Raw genomic sequence first — 17,066 nt, forward strand, 5'->3', positions numbered from 1 at the left:
AGTGGCTCCCTAGGGCCTCAGGATCAAGTACAAAAGGCTGTTCGGCATTCAAAGCCCTTCCTACCCTTCCGGGCTTCTTACACCCCCTCCCTCTCTACTATATATTTTGAGAGATTAAAAAAAGGCCAGGGATGGGCCTGTTTGCACAGAAATACTTCTAGCTACGCTTCTTGTGGTGGCAAAACGCTGGAAAGGAAAGGAAGGGCCAAGCACACACCGTGGGGAGGGGGGGCCGGGGGGTGACGGCTCCCAGGGAGCTGGAAGGACCCCCCTGAACTGATGCGAGGACAACTGAGCAGACCCAGAACAGCAGGCTGCGCAGCGGCCTGCTGTGACCAGCGTCACCATGAACAGCAAGGCAATGGCCCAGAGAAAGAACTGGGGGAGCAGAAACAGGGAAGAAAGCGCAGGCATTGTCCCTGGTTTGGGCTTCAAAGATGTCTCTCTTACAGAGATGGATGATATGGAAACAGGTTTGGGTGAAAATCCACCCAAAGAGAGAGGGAGAGAGAGGGAGGGGGGGGGAGACAGAGAGAGACAGAGAGAGAGAGAGGGAGGGAAGGAGGGAGGGAAGGAGACAGAGAGAGACAGAGAGAGAGAGAGGGAGGGAGGGAAGGAGACAGAGAGAGAGAGAGGGAGGGAGGGAAGGAGACAGAGAGAGAGACAGAGAGAGAGAGAGAAACAGAGACAGAGAGAGACAGAGACAGAGAGAGAGAGAGACAGAGAGAGAGACAGAAAGAGACAGAGACAGAGAGAGACAGAGAGAGAGACAGAGAGGGACAGAGAGAGAAAGGGAGAGAGAGACAGAGAAAGAGAGAGACAAACAGAGAGACAGAGAGACAGAGAGAGACAGAGAAAGACAGAGAGAGCGAGCCAGGGCCACTGGTCTGCCCAGAAGACCCTCCAGATCTCTTGCACAATACCTCCTCCTCCACTCTGCCTCCACACCTTCCACAGGAAGCTTCCCCAGTCTGCCTTAACTCCGGTGATCCCCTCTGTAGTCATCCACGTATCCCGTGTGTGGCCGGTCTGTGGCCACGTGTCTGCATGTTGTCTCCCCTCGTGGATCAGGAGCTCCTGGGGGGGAGGGGGCTGGCTTTGGCCTCTTTTTTTATCCCAACACTTAGCACATCTCCAATAAAAGGGGACCATTGACTGACTGACTGACTGACTGGCATGTCATAGGAGTTCTGGCTCACTGCATCGCCTTGCCGGCGCTTTCAGTGCACACGCATGTGTCTGCTGTGTGGTGGGGCTATCAAATACAGAGCTGCCTCTCCAGGGGGACCCTGGCAGGGCTCTGTACAGGATTGCCCCCTGAGTTCTGGGGTTGTAGCCTAATGGTCCAGGGCTTGGCGGAGGCCTGGCTCCCCTCTCCACGACTAGACCTGGTCTACTCCGGCCGAGAGCCAAGCAGGTGGGGGGTGGCGGGGGGCGGAAAGGGAAGAGCCCCTGCTCTACCCTACCTCTAGCCTTAGCACTTTCCAGAGAACCAGCCGGGCATCCCTGATTCAGCACCAGCGATGGTCCTGGGAAGCAGAAAGGCCATGGATGTTCGCCAGTGAACGGCAGTTCCGGTGAGAATGCGGCTCCCACTTTAACTATAAAATGCAGCCATTGGTGCAGCAGGTCTCAAAATGGCCAGGAGAGCCTGATGGGCTTCCACTGGCAAAAAAGCCGGGAAGCCTGAGGTTACAGAATAACGTTTATCAGAAGAGAATGTGGCAGGCTGGGGCCACGGGACAAGGCCACATGGCTGGAAGAGCTGGAGTTTCTACTCGAGGGTTTATGATTAGACTTTCTGATAACAGGAGGGGGAGCCCCACTTCCCAAGACCTGGCACAGATCTAGGGAGCCTGAGGGACCACCAGCCTGAGCTTAGAGCAACAGCAGGAGACTGGGGGGGGGGTTGCCTTTGGAATGTGGACAAACACCATCAGGGCGACAAAGCTCAAGGCGAAGGCAGTTCCTGATTTATCTGGGAAAGGGAGACATTTATGGTAGACCCAAACTTAAGAAGAAAGCCTTTAATGAGGGCACAGAGGGTCAAAACAAAAGCACCGAAGGTTCCCAGTGGGAATGTGGCCGCTGTCCTTTTATTATTATTGTTGTTGTTCAGCACCAGAAGCACATCAGTCTTTCTAGAATCTAAATGGCTTGAGGAACAGCTCCAACCTGGGGAGAGAAGAGTCTGTCTGAGACCCTCCTGCAGTCGGTTCCCTGCTCCACGTCTGGGATAGGTGAGCCTCTGGGGTTTCTTCAAAGGGGCTCAGGGATGGAAATCCCATGAAGGGAGAGGGGAGCTGGCCCCAGGCTGCTGGGGGGGGGGGGGCTGAAGGCATTTGGGCACCTTGCCACAGGAATACAGAAAGTTCAGTTACTTTGTGGTTTGCTTTGAGAGAAAGAGACAGAGAGAGACAGAGACAGAGAATGTGGAAATCCATCTCGCTGTTTGTTCAGTGAATTTTTTGATGGCGAGGAAGCACCAGAGCCTCAGCAACAAAGTCCCATAAAGCTGGGCTGCCGGCATGAAGGGCAGCTCTAGCCATGGACCTGTCTCAAAGCATTGACTTGCAACTTCTCCAAGATGTCATCGAGTGACTCCTTGTTAAGGTCAACATTGCTTATGTCAAAACTTTGGAAAAGCTGTCTGCGCTCTTATTCCCCAGGCGCCCTTCTAACCACACTGGTGTCTGGACTACTGGTCACTTGAAAGGCACCTTTCAGCAAAGGAATGTTGGGAAACTCCTGGTCTGGGCTGTCATGGCTCCCTGCACACCCTGGCTCGGATCTAGCCCCCTCGGTCAAGCCAAATTCCCTTGTCCTCCAGGTAGCCCACCAGGAGAGAGCCTCCCCACTCCCACTCCTGAGTTGTAATCAGGATGGTGAAGCCTCTGACTCCAAGATAATCTTACAGGTGGACTTCCCTTTAAACTCTCCTGCCACCACAGTGGGAAAATACTCACAAATCTAGGCTCCATCCTCCACCCACTCCCCTGGGGCAGGATCCTGTTGGTGCTGAAGATCCAGGATTGGGGGGAGGGGCTGGGGATCAGGGGCTGACTGGGGTGTCTACGGACATGTCTGCATTCCCTACTGAAAACAGAGAGCTTCCTCCCCAGAAGCCCTCTGGAATAAGACTGGCAGACCAAGGAACCAGGACTGTGCTCCTGGGAGGAGGGGTTCACCTGACAGTCCCAGCCCAGAAGCAGGCCCCCCCAGGTTCCCCTGTCCCACAGCGCTCTGGTTCCCCAGTACAGGAATATGAAGAGAGCTCGGTCTGCCAAAAAGGCCCCCACCCATCTTGCTTGAGGCTCTCCAGTCTAATGACTTGGGAGCACAAGAGTACTGGCCCCACTGAACCTCCACCCATAAGATCTGGTCCTCTCCCCACCCCCTCCTCAGAGGGGCTCCAGCTCCCTCCCTCCCCCATCCACCCCACCTCCTGGGCCCAGGTGCCCTCCCTCTTGGTATTTTGTATTTCGGGGAGGGGTGGTGCTCAGCACTGCAGCGGGGAACCAGGTTTGCCTGGCCCTGCCACCATCTTCCTGCCGCCCCTTGGCACCCCCATCAGTCCAGCCAGCCAGCCAGCCAGGCCTTCATACAGCCACCCCTCCATCAGCTTCCATTTCCCATCTCTGGTCAGCCTCCAGCCGTGCCCTCCCCTAGCAGCCCTGCTCAGAGCCAGGTTTTAGATGAAGCCTCTCTGGATCCCCTGGACCTCCCCCATGAGCCTTCACCTGCCCTGTCCACCTGCTTCCACAGTGAGAGCCTTGAGGGGAGGGAAAGTAAATCCTTTCTGATGCCCAGCACACAGTAGGGGCTTACTAGATGCTTGCTGGTCAGCAGATGGACTGCTTGACCATTCAGTGTTTAGCTTTAGGGGAGCAGCTAGGTGGCTGGGTGGATGGAGAGCCACACCTAAAGATGGGAGGTCCTGGGTTCTTCCTGGCTGGGTGACCCTGGCCGAGTCACTTCACCCGCACCCAGTACTGTTCTAAGACTGAAGGCCAGGGGCTAGAGGGGCCAGAAAGGATATGTTTGGACGCCAGGCTCTGGAGGTGGGAGGTGACCTTCCCCTGGAAGGCCAGCGAGGCTTCGCAGCTGCAGGCATCCTCCCTGGAGATCAGCCTCCGGGCTTCCTCGATGGCTGCAGACAACAAGGGGCACAGCTCAGAGGGGGCCCCGGGGGCTCCGGGCACGAGGAGGGCCCCCCCAGGGTCCCACCTCACCTGCACACGAGCGCCCGTCCTCCTGCAGGCGGTACCCGGGCTGGCACGCACAGTGGTAGGCTCCAGGCCCGTCCCTCACACAGAGGTGCTGGCAGCGATGGCTGCCCAGAGCGCAGAGGTCCTGAGCTGCCCACGGGAGGGAAGCGGCGACAGAGTAAAGGGAAGGGGGGCCAGGCAGGGTTCAGCGGGTCTGGGCGGTCTGGACCAAGGGTGGGCCTTCTCCGCCAACACCCCACCTCCCCAGTTCTTCCGGGGAAATCTGGGCTTCCTCCTCCTCCCTGGATGGAGCCTGACAGCACAGCCCGGGACTCCCCTGGGGTGCTCTGGCCTTTGGGGCATCACCCCTGGCGCCGTGGGGGTGGGGCCATCTAGGTCAGAGGGGCGGTGCCTGCCCTCTGGCTCAGCCGCCCTCCGGGCCTGCTCCAGCCCCCCCCCCCCCATCCCGGGAAGGCTCTAGCTGGGCTCCTTGGGCTCTCTAGAACCCCATTCTGGCCGCCACTTCATTCCCTTCCCCTGCGACGGCTCCTTCTCGGGGGACGCCCTGAAGCCGCGCCCCAGCTTCTCCGGCCGCCAAGAGGAGAGCGAGGGAGGGAGGGCCGGGACCGACGGCAAAGCCTCTGGGCCGCGGCTGCCCCCTTGGGGCAAACTTGGCCCGGGGAGGCCGCTCCTTCCTGGCCTCCCGCCACGCTGCTCCTCGGGGCCCAGAGAGCCAGTCCACCAGGGTCTCCAGGGCCGCGTCCTGACTCTCGGAGCCCCCCGAGGGAGGCCCGCCCGCGGCCCTGGAGCTGTCCGCGGTAGGACTCGCGGCCGCCGCCCCTGCTCACCTGAACACGTCCGCCGGTCGGGATTCAGGACGTAGCCTTCGAAGCACTCACAATGGTGGGCTCCGGGCCCGTCGCTCACGCAGATGTGCTGACAGCCGTGGCTACCCCCGGCGCACCTATCCTGGGCTGCGGACAGAGGGGAGGGGCCGCGCCTGCTCAGAGAAGGGGGTGAGGACCCGGAGCCGGCCGCACCGGGACTTGGACTGAGACCCAGAGAGGTCTATCAGATAGCACAGCTGGGGCTGAAGTCAGGAAGAGCTGGGTTCAAATCCGACCACACGTGGCCTAGCTCCATGACCCTGAACAAGTCATTTGCCTCAGTGTCCTCCCCTGGTTCCTGCACTTTCTCCCTCTATGAGTGAGCTGAGGCTCAGGGGGGCACAGAAACACCAAATGGCAGGGGGCCAAAGCAGCTGTGTGCTGGACCTCCTCGGCAGCCTTCCTGAGGGAGGCGTCTCTTCCCTGCACTCCTAGGGATCCCCAGCAGGCCCTCTCCTGAAGCTGCTGGGCAGTGGAGGAGCACCAGACAGCCCCACTCAGAGATGAGCCCCCAAACCAGCTGTGGCCCTAGGGACCAGTGATTTATGGGATGTGGAGTGTCTACACCTTCCCCAGACCCCATAACCTGGCTGTTGTCATGGTCGCAGGTAAGACAGCTTTACCACTGATGGCCCCATGAGAGAGGCTCGCAAGGACTGCTATCCCCATCACTCAGATGAGAACACTGAGGCCCTCAGAGGATAAGTGGCCCCTGAGGTGGGCAGGTTAGCACTGGGCCCCTGCCTGAGGGGTCTGGCCAAGGCCCTTTCCACCCTCTCTGGCCGCCTTTAGGGTCAGTCCACTGTTGGCCCTGGGGGAGGAGAGCTCCTGGCTGTGTCTATACCCTCAGACGGGCACCCCGGAGCCCACCAGCCAGGCCTGTGCCAGCCCCTACCTGAGCAGCTCTTCTTGTCTTCCTCCAGGAGGTAGCCTTCGTAGCACTCGCAGTGGAAGGCCCCAGCACGGTCACCCACACAGATGTGCTCACAGCCATGCGTGTCGAGAGCACACTTATCGACAGCTGCCAAAAGACGGGCACAGGCGGACACGCCAGTCAGCAGGAAGCCAAGGAGGTGGGCAGAGGGCACCGGGAGTCAGGCAGTGCCTGCCCGTCGCCAACTCTCTGAGAGGGTTGGGCAGTGGCCTCCAAAGCCCCTCATCGATCGGCCACTCTGCGGCCCAAGTCCTGGGGCCCCGCTGCTGTGTTACCAGGGACGGAACCTGGAGTGGGGGCCCTGAATTCAACTATAGCCTTAGATCTGTACTCGTTGAATGACTCTGGGCAAGGCACACAGTTTTCTGATCTGTAAAATGGGATTATAATAGCACCTGCTGCCCAGGGTTGTTGTGAGGTTCAAGTGAGATCCCTTTGTAAAGCATTTAGTCCAGGATAGAACCGGACCCAGGGTCAGGAAGACCCAAGCTCCAGTCTAGCCTCAGCCATTTACTAGCTGTGTGACCTTGGTTAAGTCACTTAGCCCTCCTGACCTCAGTTTCCTCATCTATGAAACGAGCCAGAAAAGTCAATGACAAACCACTCCAGTAACTTTGACAAGAAAATCCTGAAGGGGTCAGGGAGAGTCAGATATGACTGAAACAACCAAAACCAAAAAAGGTGTTTAATAAATGTGCATCCCCCCTGCTTTCCAGTTCTGGCACTGTCTGCTCTAGAACGCCAACTTCATTCATGTTCTATGTCCTTGGATTGGAGCTGGACCAAATTATTTCCAGTCTCGGCCAATAGCATGTAGAAGCATCTAATTCCCAGGATCAATATGCTCAGTGCTGTGGGGAGCCTCCCACCTTGCAGGTTCTCCTTCCCCCATCAGCCTGACCTGAGCAGGTTTTCCGGTCTTCATTCAAGGTGTATCCTTGGCTGCATTCACAATGATGGGCACCGTCTCCATCGCTCACGCAGACGTGCTCGCACTGATGAGTGCCGAGAGCACACTGGTCCATGGCTATTCGGGAGAAGTTGGGAAAGAGTGTGTTAGTTAGCCCCGACAAGCCCACAAAGTGTCCAGAGCCTCCAGATCAAGTTCTGGAGTTCAGGGAAAGGATCCAGTGCTTGAAGTCCGAAGACCCTGTGGAATCTGAGGAGAACACGGAACCACAACATGCTGCTCCTGCGTGGATCAAAGGAGAAGTGAGAACTATGAGAGCAGTAAAAAGTGATGGGCAGAAGAGGAAAACTGGGATCTCCAATGGCAAATCTCACCAAAGAAAAGAAAGAGAGAAATGGATCAGAAATGCTGTTATACAGAAGTGAAGGATACGCCAAAGCAGCAAAAAAAGTCGCCCCGAAAGCTCATGCTGTAAGCAGAACATACAGATCTTGAACCAGCGTGTGTAGAGAAAACTTAAGGATCAGAGTCTCCCCGAAGGGCATGACAGAACAAAAAACTGAACACCATAATGAAGGAAATGATAGAGGAGAACTGCCCAGAACTTCTAGAAGAACTTCTAAAAGAAATATGCATTGAAATCAAAAACAGATCACTCCTGGGGGGGGGAAACAAGACTGCAAATTCCAAGACACAAAATGGTGAAATTTAACAAATCAATTCAGAAATAAATTCTGCAAGCAGTCAAGAGAAAGACTGTTCAACACAAAGGAAAGGAAATTCAAGGAACACAAGACTACTTTGCACCCACTAGGAAACATAGGAGAGAATGGAATAATGTATTCCAAAGAGCAGGGGGACTCAGGCTACAGCCAAGGTGGCCCTCACTGAAAATCTGAGTTTAACCAGATGTTCAAGAGATCGTGTTCATCTGGGCTAATGGGTTTAAAGGGACCTCATCATCTAGTCTAGGAAGCAGAGGCAGGGAGGTGAAGTGACTCAGGTTACAGTAACTAGCTCAACTGGACACAAACCCACTCTGACTCTCAATACTCCTGTCTTTCTGTTCTCCTTTCCCCCTTCCTCCCTCCCTGTTATTCCTCTGTCTCCCTGTCTCTTTCTCTCAGATTTCCTTCCCCTCTTCTGTCTCTCCACTATGTCATGCTGCGTCCTCATGTCCCTTTCAGATTCTACTTCCTATCCTCTAAAGAACTGGTCCTTTTTCTTCATCCAGCTAACTGATTAGAACACAAACAATGCTGGTTTCAGAATCAAGATGGCCAGAGTTCAACTCTGCCTCTGGTACGTTTTAGCTAAGTAGTAAACCTGACCATGCACTTCCCTTTCTGAACCTCAGGGTCCCAATCTGAGAAATGGGGCTAAAAATCCCCTGGTGTGCCTTACAAATGTTGAAGTCCTACAGATAGTAACTATAACTAGAGCTAGGCTAGAATCTAGTAACTAGGCTACCTAGAGGTATCCTGGTTCTAAAGGCACAGGGAACTTCAAAAGTCCCAGAAAAGGGAAGGGACTTGCCCAGGGTTGTGGGGGATTTGAATCTAGGTCCTCCAACCCCCTAATCCAGCACTATTTCCCAGAAGACAATGGAATTTGTTATGTATCATATTATGTCATGTGTTATATGATGTCACGTATCAGAGCTTAACCAATTGGCAGAATGGCAAAGGGACGTGGCTAGAAATTAAATTAATTTTTAAAACTTCAATAATATCACAAGATTTTAACCATCAACAAAGTCAATCAAATTTGTTGTTTAGTTGTTTTAGTTGTATATGACTCTTCAGGACCCCATTTGGGGTTTTCTTGGCAGAGATTCTGGAGGGTTTGCCATTTCCTTCTCCTGCTCATTTTACAGATGAGGCAAATAGGGTGAAATGACTTGCCCAAAGTCACACAGCTAGGAAGTATCTGAGGCTGGATTAGAATTCAGATCCTCCTGACCCTGGTGCTCCATCTAGCCACCCGGCAACTAACTTATACTTGAATATATAAATTTCTAATCCAGGCTCCCTTGCTTGCCTCGGGGCCTCAAGGGAGTCTCTCAAGCTCTTTAGGCCTCAGTTTCCTCCCTCGTCTATAAATTTAGGAGGCTGGACTACACAATTTAACAACTTGCATTTACATGGCATGTTAAGGTGTGCAAAGCACTTAAAAAATAGGGAAACTGAGGCCTACAGTAATTAAGTGACTTCTCTGTCAGAGGTGGGATTTGAACCCTCATCTTGACTGTCTGAAACGGCTTCCAGCCCCAGATCAAGCACCCTATTGCCCAAGCGACAGGGGAAGGGCCTTGAAGGCCGCTCCCTTTACAGAAGGGATGCTGAGGCTGGCCACGGCTGCTAGCAGTGAGGGGATTCGAACCCAGCACGCCCTTCTCCCAGCCTCCCTTTTAGCGCCTTTTATCCCCTGCCTGCATTTCTGGCTTTGCTTCCTGCCCCGTGAGCCCGGCTCAGGCAGGTCTTCCTCGTCTTCCCGGGCTTCCCCCGCAGCAGCCCTGCCGGGATCGCCCGCTCTGGCCGGCGCGGCTGATTAAGCCACAGCAGCAAAGGCGGGGCACCCCCGGGATTCCGGCCGCCGCTCTGACTTTGGCTGCCAACCTGTCAGACGGGGCGCCGACCAGAGCTGGGGGACCCGGAGCAGCGCGGACACGCCCACGTCCTCCCAGGAGGAGCTCGCTCCCGCGCCCTGCGCTCGCTCCGGCTCTTGGACCTCCGGGCCGCCTGGGAGCCTCAGGGCTCGCCGCTGGACTCAGGAGGGCCCTCGAGGAATGGCCGCCCCTCTGCTCCGGGCGGGGACCGTGCTCACTGCTCCCGGGCCAGACCAGAGCCCCGCCCCCCCGCCAGTGCGCCCCCCTCCCCCCCCAGCTCGGCCTCCCCGTATTAGACGCGAGGCTGAGGCAGGAGCAGAGCGGGAGGGACTCTTCACAGAAGGGCTTCTGTCAGCTCCGGCCTTGGCGCCGGGACAGGCACGTCCGACTGTGCAAACAGGAGAGGCCCGAGGCCGGCGCTCACAAGGCCCTTCGGCCGGCCAGACCCAGACAGGCTCCTCTGTGGGAGCAGGAGGGAGCGTGTGGGAGCATATCTGTGGCGGGTCTGTGTGCCAATGAGTGGCGTGAGTGTGAGAGTGAGAGTATGTGTGTGCCTTTGTGAGTGTGAGCGTGAGTGAGTGAGTGTGAGCATGTGTGAGCATGCGTGAGTGTGAGAGTATGTGTGTGCCTTTGTGAGTGTGAGCATGTGTGAGCGTGTGTGAGTGTGAGAGTATGTGTGTGCCTTTGTGAGTGTGAATGTGAGTGTGAGAGTGAGTGTGTATGTGTGTGCCTTTGTGAGTGTGAATGTGAGTGTGAGCGTGAGTGTGTGTGAGCGTGAGTATGTGTGTGCCTTTGTGAGTGTGAGCATGTGTGAGTGTGTGTGAGCATGTGTGAGCATGCGTGAGTGTGAGAGTATGTGTGTGCCTTTGTGAGTGTGAATGTGAGTGTGAGAGTGAGTGTGTGTATGTGTGTGCCTTTGTGAGTGTGAGCGTGAGTGAGTGAGTGTGAGCATGTGTGAGCATGCGTGAGTGTGAGAGTATGTGTGTGCCTTTGTGAGTGTGAGCATGTGTGAGCGTGTGTGAGTGTGAGAGTATGTGTGTGCCTTTGTGAGTGTGAGCGTGAGTGAGTGTGAGCATGTGTGAGTGTGAGAGTATGTGTGTGCCTTTGTGAGTGAGTGTGAGTGAGTGTGAGTGAGAGTGAGCATGTGTGAGTGTGAGAGTATGTGTGTGCCTTTGTGAGTGTGAGCATGTGTGAGCGTGTGTGAGTGTGAGTATGTGTGTGCCTTTGTGAGTGTGAATGTGAGTGTGAGAGTGAGTGTGTGTATGTGTGTGCCTTTGTGAGTGTGAATGTGAGTGTGAGCGTGAGTGTGTGTGAGCGTGAGTATGTGTGTGCCTTTGTGAGTGTGAGCATGAGTGAGTGTGAGAGTGAGAGTGAGAGTATGTGTGTGCCTTTGTGAGTGTGAATGTGAGTGTGAGAGTATGTGTGTGCCTTTGTGAGTGTGAGCGTGTGAGAGAGAGTATGTGTGTGCCTTTGTGAGTGTGAGTGTGAGTGTGTGTGAGTGTGAGTGTGAGTATGTGTGTGCCTTTGTGAGTGTGAGCGTGAGTGAGTGAGTGTGAGCATGTGTGAGTGTGAGAGTATGTGTGTGCCTTTGTGAGTGAGTGTGAGTGAGTGTGAGTGAGAGTGAGCATGTGTGAGTGTGAGAGTATGTGTGTGCCTTTGTGAGTGTGAGCATGTGTGAGCGTGTGTGAGTGTGAGAGTATGTGTGTGCCTTTGTGAGTGTGAGCATGTGTGAGCGTGTGTGAGTGTGAGAGTATGTGTGTGCCTTTGTGAGTGTGAATGTGAGTGTGAGAGTGAGTGTGTGTATGTGTGTGCCTTTGTGAGTGTGAATGTGAGTGTGAGCGTGAGTGTGTGTGAGCGTGAGTATGTGTGTGCCTTTGTGAGTGTGAGCATGAGTGAGTGTGAGAGTGAGAGTATGTGTGTGCCTTTGTGAGTGTGAATGTGAGTGTGAGAGTATGTGTGTGCCTTTGTGAGTGTGAGCGTGTGAGAGAGAGTATGTGTGTGCCTTTGTGAGTGTGAGTGTGTGTGAGTGTGAGTGTGAGTATGTGTGTGCCTTTGTGAGTGTGAGTGTGTGCCTTTGTGAGTGTGAGCATGAGTGTGTGAGTGTGAGTGTGAGTGTGAGTATGTGTGTGCCTTTGTGAGTGTGAGCAGGTGAGTGTGAGTGAGAGCGAGAGTGAGAGCCTGCTGGGCTGCCCAGCCACCCACCCTGGGCACTCTCCAGGGCATGAGCTCACCCGTCAAGGCCGGGAGGAGAAACCAGAAGAGACAAGGGCCGGCTGGGGGAGAGTGACTGGCAGCAGGCTGGGCGGCCAGCTGTCCAGCTTTGCCCTTCCTCCCGGGCTGGCGTGCCTGTGGCGGGCAGCCCCTCCCTCCGGCTGCCTTTGGCGCCTGCACAAGGCCAATATTTGCCCAAGAAGCGGCTTCTCCGGAGCAGGATTTCCAGGGCCCGCAGCACCCACGGCCGGGCTGGACAGCCCGTCCTCTCCCCAGACAGACCTTCTTTTTTGTCCCTGAACAAATAAGCCTTCTGTGCCAGGGACCAAGATTCCAGCTCAGGGCTGCGGGCTCCACGTCCTCCAGCCCTGCTGCCACTGAGCCATCGAGAAGGGGGGCCCTCAGAGCTCCAGGGCTGGGCCTGCCCCAGACACAAGGCTCCTGGGACAGAGCCTTGGGGGGCTCCTGGCACTCTGAGGGGGTCCCCCAAGACTCTGTTCCCAGCTCGGGCACCAGAGGGGCTAAGGCCGGGGTCAGCCCTGGACCTGGAGCAGGGAGGCCCCACCTCAGACCCTTCCTGCCTCTGACTACCTGGCTGCTGGGCAAGTCTTGGGCTCCCCAGCCTCGATTTCCCCATCTGTAAAGTTGGAAATACTAACATTGTTAGTCCTGGCCTCGAAGGCCTCCCTCAGGGCTTCCCCATTCCACAAAGTGGCCATTACTCTGAAGGATAAAGGGAGGCAGGGAGGCCTCTGGGGTTGGAAGAATCTGCCCTCTGGCCAAGAGGAGGCAGAGCTGGGGAGAGGCCCCAGGGCCGGAGGCCATTCTGCGGACCTTCCCTCATCTGGCTTTCTCCTCTGCTCGCCCAGAGCCTAGGGGCGTCCCAGCCCTGACAGAAGACCTCAAAACTTTGGGCAGCTCCGCCAGGGTTAGCTCGCTGCCTTAGGGTGGGGAGGCACAGAGGGCAGGTGTGCTGCACCTTCGAGTCTGCCTTTGCCGGCTGCCCTGCAGGTTCGCCCTCCTTCCAGCAGCCTCAGGTCTTCCCTGGCCTCCCTGAATTCTAGCACCGCTGCCCCCAGTGGAGCCCGCCCTATGGGGGCTCCTGGCCGAGCCTGGGGACCCCCGGGCTTGGGGCTCTTCCCCCAGTGCTGCCCAAATGCTCATCGACTAGCTGGTCACCCCTGATCCTGGGGCAAAGAGCCAGCCAGGGACAATTGGGAGAAGCTGACTAGAGTCCCCCAAAGCATCATGGGAGGGAGGGACAGAGGGACAGAGGGACTCAGAAAAAGCCCAAATGGAACAACATCCCCGGAGGGAGCCCCTCATCTGCTTCCAAATCCAGTGACCCTTGTAACTGGGCACAAGCCTTCTGTCCCCTCATCTGTGAAATGGGAGGGTTGGACCTGGAAGAACTTCGAGGTCTGTGCGGAGGGGGCAGTTTGGTGGCTCAGTGGATAGAGTTCAGGGGATCGGGGGTTCCCTCAGATGCTTCCTAGCTGTGTGTGTGAGAGAGAGAGACCCTGGACAAGTCACTTAACCCCCATTGCTTGGTCCTTATGGCTCCAAGACAGGTGAGGGTTATCAAAAAGCCTCCAAGTGGGGGCGGGGGGAGGGAGGGCTTGGGGGAGTCACTCGCCCTCCAGCGCCCTTGCTGGCTTCTCCATGATCTTTGCCACCTCTAAGTGCTCCACTGTACCGAGAGAAACTAAGAGGAAAAGCCCCGAGCCCAGAGAGCTGGGTTCAAGTTCTGACTAGGGTCTAAGCTAGGAGACCCCGGGTGAGGCCAGTCACATCTCCGGGCCTCTGTTTTGCCATCTCTAAACTGGAATCCTGGACCGGCCCAGGTGCCTGGAAGGAGCCTGGGCCGAGCCTCGACCTTACTCACCGCAGAACGTCTGGCGGAAGCTGGCCGTCACCTTCTCGATCACGCCGTACGTCTCCACGTAGAACACGTGCTCCTCCAGGGGCTCGCTGGCCAGGGTCCTCAGCGACTGCATGTCCGCGCGGTCCACGCCCACGGCGTAGATCTCCAGGCCGGCCGCCCGGGCCCGCGCCGCCACCTCCTGGACCTGGTCCTGCGGGCGGCCGTCGGTCACCACGATGGCCACCTTGGGGACGTCGGAGGGGGCCTCCGCCGCGAAGGCTTCGTCCAAGGCCGCCTGGATGGCCAAGCCCGACATGGTGCCGGTGGCCAGCGGGCGCACCCGGGCCACGGCCCGCTTCACCGCCTCCTTGTCGGCGTGGCTGTGCAGGTGGAACTCGACCTTCACGGTGCTGGCGTAGTTGACCAGGGCCACCCGCGTGGCGGCCGCGCCCACGTCCAGGCTGTCCACGATCCGGGTGACGAAGCGCTTCACTTTGGCGAACTCGCGGGGTCTCACGCTGCGCGAGCTGTCGATGACGAACAGCAGGTCCAGGGGGCGGCTGCGGCAGACCTCTGCGCCCGCGGGGAGAAAGGGAAGGAGCTCGAGGGGCCGGCGCGGCCCGGGCCCCGCCCCCAGTATGGCGGCCACCCCCCCCCCCCACTGCACCCACCGCAGGACTAGAAATGTGTGGCTGGAAGGGGCCTTAGAGGCCACCAAGCAGGAGCCCCCCTCCCGGCCCCTCCCCCATGCATGAGGGAGCAGAGGCCAACAGCGGGAAGTGACTCGCTCAGGGTCACACAGCATCTGAACCCTAGAGTCAGAGCTCTCCGGGGCGGCCTGGTGCCTCCGGGGAACTTCAGGGGCCGAGTGTTCCCAAAGCGGGGGCGGGGGAGGCCCGGGGCTCTCCGGGTGTTGGCCGTGATGGGGAGTCGAGCTCCTTCCTCCAGGCCCCAGGGGAGAAGAGGGCAGAGCCCCGTGGGACAGCCTCGTGGGCCTGGGGAGCCGGAGAGACCCCGAGCCCCGAGCAGAGAACTGTGGGACCTCAGGCAGCCCTGGAGGGGCACCTGCTCCAGCCCCGCCCCAGCCTCAGCGGGCTCCCTGCCCCGTCGGGGTCTGGCCGGGGCCAAGCCAGCTAAGGCTCGCCCCTCGTCCTCAGCTCCCGGCGGGCTCCTGGCCCCTCGGCTTTCCGCAATCCAATGGAAATGCCGGCTCCATGCGCCCGTTTTCCGCGCTCGACAGTCCCCGAAACTCCGCAGACTGACCGTAAAGAGAAACCCGACAATTGCCTGCTCCAAGCGGCTCAGCCCTCGCAGGAGTAAAGAGACTTGCCTAAGGTCTCTCCGCTGCTTAGCGATTCCTCGGCCAGTCGCCACCCGGGGAACTCCCGTGCCCAGCCCGTCTCGTCCCGCACCTCCCGCTCCTCGCCTGCGCTTCTGCCCGGTGGAGTCCCGGTGCCCAAGCCCATGCTCGTCACTCCCGAGCCTCCTCACCTGCGCTCCGGCCGCCGCCGCCTCCCTCGCTGGCCCGGGGGGAGCCCAGGGACGCGCCGAGGCTACTCCCCAGCTGGCCCCGAGCCGCGGGCACGTGTACGAGGAAGAGGAGGAGGAAGAAGAGCCCGGGACGAAGAGGACGCGCCCCGAGCCGGTGGCCCATCGTCCCCGCGTCCTGCTGCATCCCCGAGGCTGTCTGGTCTGGTCTATCCCGGGCTCCTGCACTGGACTGCGCCGCCCCCAGCCCGGCTAGGGAGCTGCCCACCGCAGCCCGGCCCTCGGGGGAGGAGGGGCCCGCCTCGCCCCCGCCCCCGGGCCGCCCGGCACTCCTCAGAGCGCCCGGGCAATGGCAGCTGTTCCGCTCTCCGAGGGCCCCCCCAATCCTGCTCCCTGCGCTAAACGAGGTCCGTCCCGGCCACCATCCAGGCTTGACAGGGGCAGAGGAGAAAGCCCTGAAGGCTGCCCGGTTCCCCGCGCTCTCTCCGCTGCAGCCCCTAACTAAGCCTCCGGCCGCGAGTGTTCCAGGACCCCCAGGAGGGAGCCGGAGACGTCCTGGGCGATTCCCCCAGTATTTCCGGGCACCTGCTGGGCCCAAGCCTGGGCACCGCTCCCGGCAGCCAGTGTCGGGTAGAGATAACACCGCCAAAGACAACTGCGCCACTCTATGTGCCCCTGCCTTCAGCGCAGCCAGACCGGGAGCTCGCGGAGGGGACCAGGGTTTCCACCAACCAGCAGAAGCAGGGACTCGCGGATGGAATGGGACGGAAGGACACCCCGGAAACAAAGGGGGGCACAGGCCCAGGTCAGGGAGCCACATCCCCTGGGTCCCACAGAATAAAGTTACCACTGCCTTTCCTAAGGGCTTCGCCTTCTCGGGCCTTTCCTCCCTCCAGGGTGTTCAGTGATGCTTCCTGACAGGCGGTCTGAGCAGGGAACCCCTCTCTGGTCTTGGAGTCCAAAGAGCTGGATTCGAATTCTCCCTGGGGGAGCTCTGGCGAGTTCCTTCAAAGTAACAACAATACTGTCCCGTCTCGGCTCATCTCGCTCTTCTGTTTCCTTACCCTGCTCTCTCTGGGTTCTCCTCCTTCTGTCTTAGAGTCTCTACGAAGTGTCAGTTCCGAGGCAGAAGAGCCATAAGGGCTGGGCAAAGGGAGTGAAGCGACTTGCCCAGGGTCACCCAGCTAGGAAGTGCCCGAGGTCACATCTGAACCAGGACCTCCCATCGCCTGGCCTGGCTTTCTATCCATTGAGCCACCCAGCTGCCCCTTCGCAAGCTCTTCCTGCCTCTAAGCCAGGGCCAGGCCCTCTCTTCTCCCTCTGTCCAGCCCCGCCCCTCTCCGGCCCGCATCCCTCTCCCCCCACCCCCACCCCCCACCCCAAGGGCAGCAGACACCTTAACGCCGAGTCCCGAGCTGAACTTCTTACCCTCCCGGCCGCTCCAGCTCTTCACTCTCCCCCTTGTCCCAGGTCTGGGGATTCTTCCTCCGCCGCGCCTCTCACCTGAGCCCACCTCTGTCCTCCGATGCGGCCACCGCCCGGTCCACGCCCCCTCCCCCACCCCCTCCCCAAGCCCGGGTCTAAGGCACTCTCCCTTTCTGTAAACCTCAATGCCTCCCTCTTCCCTCCGGGCCCAAGTACCAAACTCGGTTTGGCATTCAGTCACCGGCTCCTCCCAACCTCGCGCCCAGCTCAGCCTTCCTCACCTCCCGCCCCCCGCGGTCTAGTGACCTGGGCCCTCCGGGCAGACCCTCCCTCTGCTCTTGGGGGGGGGGGGGGCGGCTTTTCTCCGGCCGGCTGTCCATCCCCTGTTCCTGGAATCCTTAAGCTCCTCATCAGCACCTCCAGGCTTCCCCGCCTGACGTCTCAGCTAAACTCCCACCTCCTCCAGGAAGCCCTCCGCACCGCACCCCCCCCCCCCGCCCAAAGCTAGCCCGTCCCTCCCCTCTGCGACCA

The 17,066-nt window shown here is 58.5% G+C and overlaps 1 protein-coding gene across 1 annotated transcript; it reads right to left on the bottom strand.

The window, feature by feature from the left end:
- Positions 1–2,458: 2,458 nt before the first annotated feature.
- Positions 2,459–16,349, bottom strand: MATN3 (matrilin 3). The gene is made up of 8 exons (XM_056814853.1): positions 15,114–16,349; positions 13,644–14,195; positions 6,931–7,056; positions 5,991–6,116; positions 5,057–5,182; positions 4,233–4,358; positions 4,040–4,150; positions 2,459–2,597 (listed from the first exon to the last, which is right to left on the bottom strand). The coding sequence occupies exons 1-8, from the start codon at positions 15,928–15,930 to the stop codon at positions 2,542–2,544; spliced, it is 2,040 nt and encodes a 679-aa protein (XP_056670831.1). The 5' UTR covers positions 15,931–16,349; the 3' UTR covers positions 2,459–2,541.
- Positions 16,350–17,066: the final 717 nt, after the last annotated feature.

Source organism: Monodelphis domestica, chromosome 1 (genome assembly GCF_027887165.1).
Source record: "Monodelphis domestica isolate mMonDom1 chromosome 1, mMonDom1.pri, whole genome shotgun sequence".
Classification (NCBI taxonomy): Eukaryota; Metazoa; Chordata; class Mammalia; order Didelphimorphia; family Didelphidae; genus Monodelphis; species Monodelphis domestica.

Bases quoted from the DNA above. Each gene is read 5' to 3' on its own strand.
- MATN3 (XM_056814853.1), bottom strand. From the start codon at position 15,930: ATGTGGCTCCCTGACCTGGGCCTGTGCCCCCCTTTGTTTCCGGGGTGT. The intron at 14,196-15,113 runs GTGAGGAGGCTC...CCGCGGGCGCAG, and splicing joins CGGCGGCGGCCGGAGCGCAG to AGGTCTGCCGCAGCCGCCCC. The intron at 2,598-4,039 runs ATATCCTTTCTG...ACAAGGAGTCAC, and splicing joins CCAGAGCCTGGCGTCCAAAC to TCGATGACATCTTGGAGAAG.